Raw genomic sequence first — 13,270 nt, 5'->3', positions numbered from 1 at the left:
TTAATTATAAATTTTTCACATGATAGTGATGGTCCATTTCTGTGGCCGTGGTGTGACGTGGGCAAGGTCCCATGATATGACTTGATATACTGATTTGGTTCAAATTTTCTAAATTTTATTTTTTTTAAAAAATCATTTTCAACCATATATTTTATGATATTTATAAATTTTAATAACTTTTCAATCAAATATTTAGTTCTTGTTCAGGCCCCATTCTAACCCATGTTTGAGCCACATTTTAGAAAAAAAATGCATTATTCATATCAAATTAATGGAAAATGTGTGGTTAAAAATAAGAAAAAAATTTAAATTTGCTTGTAATATTATTTTATTGAAGAATGTGTGGTTGAAATGATGTCAAATTACTATTGAAGAATATATTTTTTTGAAAAAAATGTAGCTCAAACAAGCCCCTAATGTGATTTTGAAATAAATGTATTTTAAAATAACATTTTTTTGGAGAATGTGTGATTAAAAGAAATAAAGAAGAGTTTTGAAATTACGTGTAATATTATATTATGGAGAAATGTGCTCTTGAAAATGAGTTTTGAAAAAATTAATTTTGAAAATAATGGATCCCAAACAAGGGCTTAATCAACCTTTACCAACTTTTACTGACACCTATTTGCTAGGTATAAAAATAAATTTTTAGTAAATTTTGATAAAATTCAACGAAGAATTGCGGATCCTATAAGATATGTAGTTAAAATTTCATCGTTGATTAAATTAATAATTTTTTCCAAGTTGAAAGATCTTATCGGTATTTATTTAAAATTCGATTATATTCATTTATAATTTAAAGTGATTACAAATTTCCAACACATGTGTCGAGTCCACAACAACCACCATCGTAAATAACCTTTTGATTTGTGTAAGCAAAATCGGAGTAGGCACAATGTCGTGTGTGTTGTAAAATGATTAGATGATTATTTAGGCCCCGTTTGGTAGGGATTTTTTGCCCCAAAAAATTGATTTTCTGACCGTTATTTTACTATTCAAGCCGTAATTTTTGACTTCTTCTCTCACATGTGGACCCCATTTTTCTTTTAACGGTCAAAAAATCAATTCTCAAAATCCCTACCAAACGGGGCCTTAAGCTATGTCGGAATCGCATTCTTTAAAAAATACATTCTTAAACAATGATTTAATATCACTTCAATCACACATTTTTCGATAAAATAATATTTCACAAAAATTCAAAATTTTTCCTCATTTTTAGTCATACATTTTCCATCAATCTACTATTCCAAAATACATTCTTTCAAAATAATGTGGCTCAAACACACACTTAGTATTATCGTGGTACATAGATAGGTCTTATCTAGTTTAAACTATATATTTCATTTCAATTGTAACTCTTAATTCGAACCCTATAAATATAAGGCATTGGTAAATATAAGGCATTGGGTCTTACTAATACACATTTGAGTTTTGACTCTAATATTATCTTCTCTTTTCTCTTTTTTTTTTTTTTATAATACATTATCAGTACAAAAAGCTTAATTTTTCAAGATTTAGTGAATGTGGTAGTTTTTTTTATAAGCATAATTATATATCGCGTGTACCGAAATTAATTTGATGATACACGATTTTTTTTATATTATGTATTATAATTTTCAGACTATTGAATTTTCTATGTGTGCAAATTTTTATGTTGCTTGATTTTTATTATTATTATTTTTTTGCTTGTACAATCATACGTACCAAGCTTTCATCGCGATGAATCATTATACTTCTTTACAATTACGTTCGTACTATCACGAGAAAAAGCACGATATTTTGCCTGTACAGTTGCATTTGTACGCTTGTCAAATTGGGTACATTAATATTGTATTGATTTGTGTGATACCTCTTTTGTTTGCCACTGTAATTTGTTAATTCTACCTTTACGTTTGACAATTGAGAAAATCGGTGCATATTTGAAATTATTCGTAATCTATATTTGATAATTGATTTCTTTTAACCTAACTAAATAATTTTAGATGTTCTATTATAAATTTTAAACTAATAATTTTTCATGTTTTTGCTTCTAAAGTAGCAGAACATCTCAATTAATATTTTAAAAGAATATTAATAGTATAATTATCTATTATAAATAGTTTGTTGTTACTCTTGAAATAACACAACATTATAATTAATATTCTTAAAGAATATTACTTGCTCCTGAAAAGTGTAAACTATACTTTTTAATATTTCATAAGAATACTATTTGCTCTTAAAGAATATAAATTATAAATTTTTATATTTCATAATTAGCTAAAATAGGGACTAAATTCCCTGTTGAAAATTAATTAGGATGATAAATGGGCCCCATCATCCCCTATGTTGATCATCTAAATATTACTTATATTTTTATAGATTTGATACATATACTGAATGATTGCATGGAGGATGATGGTGTCTTGTTAATGCTGGCAATTCTAAATCTCAACATTTTAATAAATGTTATTTGGGATGTCAATAAATGGTTTAACACTATTGTTTGTTAAACGCCTCCACTTAATTTAATTGAGAACAAATTATTTCTTTTTCTTGTTTAGAAATTTCTATTACGCATCATGTCAGCATCATAGTTCTCCCTATTATAATTGGTTTATGATTAGAGCCATTTTTCTTCTAATTATTTTGATAGTGCAATATATATACAATTGATCCACCACAATGCACTGAGTTGAAAAATAACGAACACTGAGAATAAATGCGTAATTTAAACCCTTATCCCCAAATGTGTGATATTTTATAACGTTGGAAAAATTATTGTCTATTTGATTGGACAATTCTCTTGACATTAAGGGAGATGAATTAAGAAGTTGAAAATAATGTATAAATGCATCATCATCTAGATCCTCGCAAAAGATCACTCGAACTAGAAATTCAAAAGATATTTATTAGATGCATTTATTGACCAAACAAATCAACAATGTCTCACGCATTAATTTAAAATGCTCTAACACAAATTGATATCCTAGGATGATAATTTATTAGCATTATATTTGATATGTGTGTGTGTGGCACACCTGAAGCGTGATGGTATTCGATTCTATTACAAAAAGAATCTTCAAACTAAAAATTGAGCAATTAGCAAATATAGTCTCAATACGGAGACATAAACTTTTGATGAGAATTCAGACATAACGAATTATAAAATCCTAATAGAGCTTTAGGTACCTGGTATGTTAAAAATTGAGATATCTCAATAAGTCAAGTCATTATCGGAAGAGAAATAGAATTGAAGAGAAAAAAATTGTTGACAAGACTTTTGTACACGATATACTGCATCATATTATGAAAATTGAGGATATCGAAATAAATTTGTCATCAATCAAAGTAATGATTGGTCAAATAAAAATGATGCGATCATACTAACTTTAATTTACCGGAGAAACTTAAAATTTTTGGATCTACAATCTGAATACCCAAAAGTGTATAATTATGTGAAATGAAAATAGAAAAAGTAAAGTCGTAATATGAATTGTATGACTCTTTACCTAATAAATGTTGCAAAGACTCGTATCAATAGATAAGTTATCATTTGGTTGATGTAATCACAAGTCTTTATTTCATTAGCGTGACAGCGCATGGAATTTGATGTGTATGTAATAAATGTGATTATAGACAATTTATCGTGTATAGTTTTGATACTTTTCTTGAAGGATTTAATATATTTGAAGTATGAGGGGGAGTAAATATACGTTGTACTCTTTTTCCCTTTACCAAGATTATGTCGCATTAGATTTTCCTGGCAATATTTTTAATGATGTAATTTTTGTAGCGTATTCAAAAGAATAATATACTATTTTTCCTTCATTAGGATTTTTCCTAATAACGTTTTAATGATGCATATTCTTTTTCAATAATGTTCTTAACTTACAAGGCATCCACCATCAAAAGATATATCTTATATGTATGAGACTCTCGAAAGGATCAATAGAAACTATTTTATGAATCATCTTGTTATCACAGTTATCAAAGATTGATAAAACAGTTCTTATAAAGACGATGTTATTTGAAGAACAATATGAGACACTTCACCAGAAATTTATAATATTGAATATATTGATGTACGAAACATGGATAACTTCATACAAAAATTGAAATCAAGGGGAATAGCTGTACTTTTTTTCCTTCGATCGAGTTTTATTCCACTGAATTTTCTTGACAAGGTTTTAACGTGTCAGCATTTCATTACTTAAAATTACTTTTACTATTTTTTATTTGTTGGCATTTTCGTCCCATCGAATTTTTTGCCAAACAAAGTTTCAATGAGATAGTTATTTTACAAATAATCATCAAATGGAGATTGTTGTAAAAATAATGAGATAATTATTGATGATCATTTAATATTATCATAATACATAGATAAGTGTTATCTAGTTTAAAAGATTCATTTCATTCCAATTGTAATTAACAATGTACACTTAAATTTTGACTCTTATATTCTCTTCTCTCTCTTTATAACATGCCATTTATATTTAGTTTCCATTTTTGTCATTGCTAATTGCTCTGCCCTGTTGAATTTGGAGGGACGGCGCAGTGCGCACCATGTGCCCTTTATAACTTGTTAATAATAATTTGACTTCAGCACTAATAAGAAAAAGTTAATAGCTTGGTTGGTCAGGTTGATTAGTAAAGGCATAGGTGACTAATAATTTAAGCGACCAAGGGTTAATTAAAACATGAGGAAAGTAAAATAAAAGGCAAGATGACAACTCATCACTTTTAATGTTCTAAGGTTTTCTCATACACCCAAAAAATGAGCAATCCCCTGTTTAATTTAGATAAAAATTAGAATTTTAGTAAAATTTGATGAAATTACGATTAAAAAATTGTAGATTTCGTAAAATAAGTAATTTTAATTATTTATTGACTTTTACTTAAGTTTTAATTTCGATTATAAGTTTAACCAAATTGGGGCTAAATTATATTTACACTTATACGTCGTTTCAATTGTATATTTTATTTTGTTCATTTTCTATCACTCTCTAATTTATAGCTACATGTATCGAAAGATTCAATGCAATAACAATTAGTCCACTCGTACAATTTTCGTGTACATAATAGGTTATATCCCTCATATGAAGGGAGCTCAATGCATAATAAATTATATGCGAGCCTCCTTCATGTGGAGGGTGTAAAACATTATGTACACAAAAAATATACATATAGTATCACCCATGCAATAAAATGATTTCTTAAGGATTGTAAAAAATAAAATTGCGTCACTACTATGAATTGAAACCTCTTCATACCAGCACAACTAATGTCCCCATGACCTAAGTCGTCCACCCTTAATTTATCATCAATTAGTACTACCAGCACAAATGATATGATCTTATTTTCTGTCGAAAGAATTAAAATAAAATACAGGATCCTTTGAGAAAGCATTTAACTTCAAGTTGAATTTCAAAGAACTCAAATCTCCATAGCATATAATGCCAATTAATTTTCATCTCATTCTATTGAACCTCTTTTACATTTTTTATTTTGAGAGGGTGTTTGAGCCACAGTTTCAGGGAAAAAAAATATTTTAAAATAGTAAATTGATGGAGAATGTGTGGTTGAAAAATAAAGATTTTTTTTTGATTTACATGAAATGTGATTTTAATGAAGAATGCGTAGTTGAAAATAAGTGAGAGAAAATGCATTTTCAAAAAAATGGAAAACAAACAGGGTCTGAATGTTTCATCAGCTTTTAATTCATTTAAGAATAATGAGATTAAGCCCCTGTTTGAGCCACATTTTTACTTCATTAAAATGAAAAATATGACCGTTATCCATCACATCAAGCCACCATTTTTGAATTTATATCTCTGGTGTGGAGCCCATAACGGCTCTATTTCTCATTCTCATTATAATGTGGCTCAAACAGGCTCTAAGTTCCATATTTTTCAAAACTCGTTTTCAATTATGTATGTCGTGAAATTTACAAATTTTATCTATTTTTTTAACCACATAGTTCACCCATTTTAATTAAAATTTAATTTTTATTCAAACCAAATAGGAAACATATCAAGGCTATAGGTGATTTATGGTGACATTTATTTATTATTATTATTATTATGCACTACGTAGAGTGAACGCCACAGTATTACAGTGCCCTTTGTTTCGTTAAAAATGAAGAAATTATTCTTATTCTTTTAGGTGAAAAAGACGAAGACTTTTTGGTCGAATTTCAGGCGAGTCATCGCAGTCGATATAGATCAAAACGACGACGTTCGCATCGATAGCCGGAACCCCCACTCATATGTACTGTACTACATATCTGTTGATGCTGCTAATAGCGAAAATTCACCTGTGATAAGAGAGAGATGAACGTAAGACAGGGGGTGGTGCATCCGGTGGAGGCCCCGCCGCTGCAGACGGATGGGGCGGCAAATGTACTCCTGCCACGTGTTAGGATGAAGGATCTCCAGGGCATGCCGGGGACTGTAGGCGGCGTATTCTTGCGTTTTTCTCAATCGTTGTTTGCAGTGGTCGCTCTTTCCGTTATGGTCACCACCACCGACTTTGCTTCTGTCACCGCCTTCTGGTAATCCCTTTCGTGTTATAATTGGTCTTAATTTTCTTATTCTCCAGCAAAAAGGAAGATTGAATAAAATGAAGATTATTTCTTGAATCACTATATTCAGTTTCCATTTAGTCCAGGATCAGGTACGCGCCTGTCGTAGCTGGAGTTCGTGATAACTGATAACTACCTTGAGACCAACTAATGCATTTTTGTCTATATAACTTCCCCACTTTCCAAACCCATAGAAAGCCTTTGAAGTTAAGGGTGTGGAGTACAGAATAGGCCTGCCTAGTGTATGATACGATTGGCGCTTATACTTCTATTACTGCTCAAACTGAGAAAGCTCGTACAAAGTCAGTTTAATACAGTACAAACTACATAAGAATGACATGTCTTAAAAAACCCAAACTCACTTAAGGAGGAACGATTAAACCCAAGATAATTAAACCTGACCTTTAAGGTTGTAATGCATCTTGTACTTCCAGAGAAAGCTGCGTTCCAAGGTAAACTCTGGCCAATAGACTTTGCTTATTTCTTCCTTCATGGCTTTACCAATCATTAATTTTTGAGTTCTCAGTCTTTCTTATGCAACAATAAATGTTCCCCTAGTTCGCTTTACTTCAGGGTTTATCTTGCTGCTATTGTGAGTTTGTTGTGATCTAAGCAGTTAACAATCCTTTGACCTGTACTAAATATCTTTGTTGTACTAGCAGTGTAATAGTTCCTCTGTCTGATGTTTCTTCAACGACCTCACGACTTAAAATCAGAAGTTCCTTGTCACTAGGAAATGTGGTGCAAACTTGAATTGGCCTAATCCAAACAATTTAAACAAGATGCACGCGCTTCCTGCAACACTCACAGTTTTATGTTTTAGCATCACGTTGCTTGAAACGCTTCCTCCACTTCAATATTAAAATGATCTCAACCAAGTCTGACCATGCGATTTTTTGCACATTGCAACTGGGAGCTCATGTGGACTGCCTTAACCTGTAACCCTTTTTCAAAAAGATGTCTGATAGAGATGCTAACAGTGACAACCATTGATGTTCTGCATTAGAAGTCCCTGTTCCCTCTCCATTCAATTGGGGGCCTCGTAGGAAATTACGGTCTTATATGCACCCATTGCCTTTGTAAAATAAATATGACTCGGTTTGATTGTCCTTGCAATGATCCTGTCACTGAAACTCAAAATATGTGCTCTTTCCAGCTACCTTGTTGCTGCTACTAGTTTGCAGAGTATGTGGAGCCTTGCACTGGCAATTGTTGACATTTATGCCCTTCTAGTGGGACGCCACTTGCAAAATTATCGAGCTGTTAGTTTATTTTCTGTTGGTGATGGGGTAAGTTTGTTACAATTGTTTGCTTAGCACAATCACATATTTTTAAAAGCATTATGCTACTTGTACATTAAAATGGTACATAAGTGAGTACATAAAATGTTGTGGATGGAAATTATTGGATGAAAAAGTTGACTGTGTTTTAAACTGATAAATGATAGAATGATACGTGCCATTATGTAAAGCTTGATGTACATGTTGCAAGATCCTTTTCAGAAAAGACTTTTTGGGATAAACATGACTTGACAATCGTTGAGCTAGGTTGTAAAAAATATTTTTATGTTGGCACTTGTTAACGTACACGAATGTCGTGGAACCCAACTCATAGCATGAGAGCATTCATGAACATGGTTCGTATGGCCATTTTTTATTCAGTAATTTCTTTGACACTCAATATTAAAAGGCCTGTAAGCTTATATTAAGTTGAAGCACATTGAAGCAATAATGCTCGAACTCGGGTACGGGTACGTATCTAAGTGTCGGATATGTATATATTTTTTAAATGTAGGTTACGGAGACATGACTAAAAAGAATCCAAATTTTTGACACTGGTACGTGGGTACGTCTTTCAAATTTTAATTTTTTTTACTAATTCAAAATGTCATTTTAAATACACCAAAAACAATTGTTGACAGAGAAGGAAATAAGTATTGAATAAGGGATTAAGACGAATAAAATAAAATATTGGAGTTTAGTTTTCAATTATGAAAAGTTAATTACTATATGTTATATAAAATAGAAAATGAGGGACTTGATTGTAATTTGGACTTAGTGGAGCGCTAAGTAGCATTACATGGAACTCATTTTCATTTTATACAAACAAAGCCCTAAACCACCAATATAAAGAGGGAAAGAAGGAAAAGAATAGAAGAAAAGGGGAAGAAGAAGGAAAGAATGAGGGAAGACCTAGCACCGTCGCCTTTCTTCACCCTCTCAGAGGCGGCGCAAGGTTTATATAGAGTAGAAATGGGAAAGAAAAGGAAAAGGAAAAAAAAAAAAAGAAGAAAGAAGAAAAAGAAATAAACAAAAATGTCGAAGTGTACGGCTGAAATTTTGAGGATCCAACACATATTTTATACTCATATCCATGTCTTGTCGGACACGACACGGGCACTCTAACCATTTCAAAGAGTCCGAGCATCAGTGCATCGAAATATTGTTAAGGCAATTATATTTAGTATTGGTTTTTAATGACAAAATGCTTGCATATGAATTCCTAGGACCTACCATTTAAGCCAGAAATGTAACAGTCATCAGAAGTTTGGATTTGTAGGGACTATGAATTTCATATATAAATTGTAAATTATAGACTACAGTGTTCAAGGTGAGATGCTCTTTAGAAATGCACTGAAGCCTGTGGTTTAACAGCCATTATGCACACTCCTTTCCACAAATTTCCAATCTTGTGATGGGTTACAATATGAAGAAAGCCAGCAATATTTCATCTGTCATATCCGATATTCTTTCCCTCGTCTATCGATCCCCATACACACCAGATTCACCTCTGGCTCAGCACCCATTAATCATATTAGACATGTTTACTAGATTCTGCCGAAGTAATATTTCCTTGCAGCCTATAACAATGTTAAGGTCCATGCATCAACATTTAAACAAAACAAGAGGCTGCAGATAGAATTGGTTTATGATATACTTGATGCTTTTAGTCACCTTGATTCAATCATCTTCTCCTGCTATATTTTTTGACTGGATATTACTATCAATCTGTATTTAACAGTCGACCATGCTGTATACAAGTCACCCAACAATCAACTGTATGGTCTCGGGGGGGAGGGGGTGACTAAGAAAGAAGCAAAAATCTTGTTGATTGTACAGTTTACTGATGTTCTACTATGTAGAACAAGTAAACATATATGAAATGCATCTTTCTACTTGCTAAATTCAATCTGTCATGTTTCAGGTCACTTCTACTCTTACTTTTGCAGCAGCCTGTGCATCTGCAGGCATCACCGTTCTCATTGGCAACGATCTTAATGCCTGTGCCAATAACCATTGCACTCAGTATGAGACTGCTATAGCTATGGCCTTCCTTAGCTGGTTTGCTGCATTGCCATCATTTTTGTTTAACTTTTGGTTGTTGGCTTCTAGATGAGTAAAACCCCAACAGAATTCATAGCAGTGTCAATCACCAAAAGACCATTTTGAATTTCATTTTATAAATTCAGTTTTGTGCTGTTTTCGATTGATGGTATAGACTCAGGATTAGTTCATCCTTTGTACATAAATCATGCAAATGGGAAGTTGCTACAAAATGTTATTGATTACACAATAAAACTCTTTTTAGCAATATATATTCTTCTACGAGTAAAATTTTGCAAATGAGATAATGTTGTGGTTTAAAAACTCTCGTGAAATGAGATGTCAAAGTAGTTTCTTTAACAAATTCTGGTTTCAATATACATTCTTATTAAGCACCTGTATGACCTCCATTTATTGAAACTCAACACAACTGCATATTTTATTGATCTCACAACTTTTATCAACTTTTTAATCACATTCTCAATTTTTTAAAATAAAAATTTACAAAAAATCTAATTTAAGTTAAACCAAACATGGGGTAAATATGAATCACAATTTTCCAATATTTAATCTTGCGAAAGACAGCACCGCCCTTCTTTAACTTCATACAAATATATTTCAGGCACAAAGTTTGCCAAATCAATGGTCTACCTACAATAACACTACACGAAGGCAGAATTTACACTGGAGGATCAAAAATACTTCAGATGCATACAACATAATTTATATTAAAATAATGCAAACTGGGGTGAGGTAAACATTACAGAACTTGCTAATTCCTCCATAATCCATCTTTTCTCTTGAATCTTTTGTCTGATTTTCCATATACCACTGTGAACAGGGAAATTGCAATAACTGAAGTTTATCCTTCACACAAAAGACCAATTAACAAAAGCAAAGGCGAGGCAGTGGACAGCGTTATCTTCTGCTGCAACTTTCCACACGATGGCTTGTTCATATGAGACGTGGCGTCCCATCGTTGACAAACAGATCCCCCCAGGTAAGTAAGAAAATCCCTGCAAAGAATCGTAGAATTTATTATATCCATTTACGCAACCTTTCTAAAGAATTGATGCCAAAACTTGCACATGGGAGTATCAGGTTCTATGCGCCAAAACTTCCAAACTACATCCTAAACTAAGNTTCTAAAGAATTGATGCCAAAACTTGCACATGGGAGTATCAGGTTCTATGCGCCAAAACTTCCAAACTACATCCTAAACTAAGTGCAGTCACTTGTTATTTCGAGAAATGGTCGAACCAATGAGTAAAGAGGTCTTAATATCATTAAAATAGAAGATCTTGAAATCTAATTGACTAACTCGTTGAAACTTGCTGTAAATTGCAACTGAGCTTCTGCTTGATGCAATATGTCGTACTTAAGATGTAACTTATTTAAGGAAACGGAATAAATTATTTGGATAGCATGAAATTACCTGTTGTGTGATCTTAGCAAATTCTGAAAACATCGCTTTGCGTCCAGAATCATCAAATATCTTGTCTAATGTGATGTCTTGGAGAGCCACTAGAGTAGTTTCCAACATGTCAAGCCCAGCCTGGTTTGCAAATGTTAAAACTGGCAGTGCCTGCTAGAGAAGGTTACAAAAGAAATTAAACACGTCCATACAGAAAATCTTATATCAGACCGAGGCTACATGATCACAAGTTCATGTATCTCATCTTGAATGAAGACATGCAAGTGGTCTTGCATATATATGGACGCTTCACGTTGGGTGTTTGAGGGGAGTATGCAAAGCTATAGAAGTATCATCGAAAGAAAGGGATCAATTAAATTTAGAACCTTGCATACCTTCAATGAGCAGCATAAAATGGCATCTTGGTGATGCCAAAGTGTTTTCAATATTAATTCACCACTCAAAGAGTCAGTTCGCAGCAATTCAGCCCCTACATGATAGCTGCAAAAGCAGAAAGCATATTAGAAACATATACCAACATGAAGCAAGCCCAAAGAACAAGACGAGGCCAACCATTTCACTTTGCTTTCCTTCGAATGTTCATGTGCATGTGCACACCCAGTGGGGCTTTGACATGGAAGGACTTCAATTTTTCAAGAATTTCGACAATACTTTACAGGGTTGAGGAAAAAACATTGGCTAGGAACTTTGGAATCAGAAAGTATGAAAAACCAGCATAACTAACCTATAGCTCTGACAGATCCAATGTGCAAGTGTTACAGCTTCTGGAGAGCGAATAGAAGGCTTTTGCCCAATTGCAGGGCTCAAACTCGACGGAGATATGGCCATGGATACCCTCTGTACAGAGGAAATCACACTACGAACATACTGGCATGCAAATGTAGCAACACTCTCCTGTAAATTTCTCTCGAATGGGAATTGAAAAGCGAGTGTCAATACTGATCGTGCACTGAAAGATGATGCCGCATATCCCGCGGCATGATTGGCTGCCGGGCGAACTTCAAGACTTGATGTCAAATCTAGAGTTTTAAACGAAGTCAAAGGATCCTGTAAATCACCCTACACAAACAAACCATTAGTTATCGGAACTATGGGTAGCCAAAATGTAGGCATTATAATTTTAGTTAAGCAAAAGATAAAATAAATTGCACACCATAATCTAAATCTCATCCGTGATTCTAGTGGAAATATAAGCGAATGTAGTGTCATCTTACATATAAGGTTTGATAAAAAGCTTACAGAATAGAAGCCCCTTGACACACATTTAATACTAAAACATTGAACCATTTTGAAACAATCTTTCCAAGCATGAATATATTTTTCATGTTTAATACACAATACTAGATTCTAATGACGAAGATTTAGCTCCATTTTCTTCATTAATAGTGCACAACACCGTTCATTTATCCTTACCAAACAAAAATGCCAACGTTGTAACTTGTACAGCTCAGCCATGTTGCACGGCTGAGCCACGTTAAAGAAACAGAATATTTATACTAAAAACTGAATCTCTTGCAGGCTGCTAGAACAGTATCAAGCACAATCTTCTCGAGGAAAAAGATAAAGCAGGTTCAGGAAGAGAAATTTTAACTCAACTGATTTTGGATCCAGTGGGTTTACTCGAAAACCAGAAGGAAGTAGAGGTGCATCATCTGGAAACATTTCATCAATTGGGGCAAAAACTAGCTCAGAGCAGGCCCCTACTGTATTCTCGTCAACTCCACTACACATCTGTAGATAAGGATCAATTTATCAAGTGTATATCTTTAGGTTTGGTGCATCAGTAGTTACTAAGTTCATTCAAATGACATTACACTACTCAAGAAAGCCACCTGCAGAAGATGAATGTCTCTCGAAATATAAGCATCTTCATGACTGAGTGGATCTCCTTCCAAACGAATCATTTCAAGCATCTGGAAGACGAAACAAAAATCAAAGTGAGATGAAATTATG

General features: G+C 33.0%; 2 protein-coding genes across 3 annotated transcripts in view; one reads left to right on the top strand and one right to left on the bottom strand.

The window, feature by feature from the left end:
• Positions 1–6,080: 6,080 nt before the first annotated feature.
• LOC111393497 (CASP-like protein 5A2) lies at positions 6,081–10,157 on the top strand. The gene is made up of 3 exons (XM_023019045.1): positions 6,081–6,529; positions 7,716–7,848; positions 9,764–10,157. The coding sequence occupies exons 1-3, from the start codon at positions 6,309–6,311 to the stop codon at positions 9,953–9,955; spliced, it is 546 nt and encodes a 181-aa protein (XP_022874813.1). The 5' UTR covers positions 6,081–6,308; the 3' UTR covers positions 9,956–10,157.
• Positions 10,158–10,398: 241 nt separating this feature from the next.
• The window catches only part of LOC111393498 (homeobox-leucine zipper protein REVOLUTA-like), an 8,967-nt gene continuing 6,095 nt past the window's right edge, over positions 10,399–13,270 (bottom strand). The window contains exons 13-18 of one of the 2 annotated variants that reach the window (XM_023019047.1): positions 13,150–13,237; positions 12,914–13,048; positions 12,042–12,364; positions 11,692–11,797; positions 11,318–11,467; positions 10,399–10,898 (exon numbers count right to left, since the gene is read on the bottom strand). In XM_023019047.1, the coding sequence (XP_022874815.1) occupies positions 10,752–10,898; positions 11,318–11,467; positions 11,692–11,797; positions 12,042–12,364; positions 12,914–13,048; positions 13,150–13,237 (949 nt within the window). In that variant the 3' untranslated portion in view covers positions 10,399–10,751. Of the gene's footprint in view, positions 10,899–11,317; positions 11,468–11,691; positions 11,798–12,041; positions 12,377–12,913; positions 13,049–13,149; positions 13,238–13,270 lie in introns of both variants that reach the window. The other variant, XM_023019046.1, reaches the window with a different exon arrangement.

The sequence above is a fragment of the Olea europaea genome, chromosome 4 (genome assembly GCF_002742605.1).
Source record: "Olea europaea var. sylvestris chromosome 4, O_europaea_v1, whole genome shotgun sequence".
NCBI classification, from domain to species: Eukaryota; Viridiplantae; Streptophyta; class Magnoliopsida; order Lamiales; family Oleaceae; genus Olea; species Olea europaea.
This window is presented reverse-complemented; position numbering and strand designations above follow the sequence as displayed.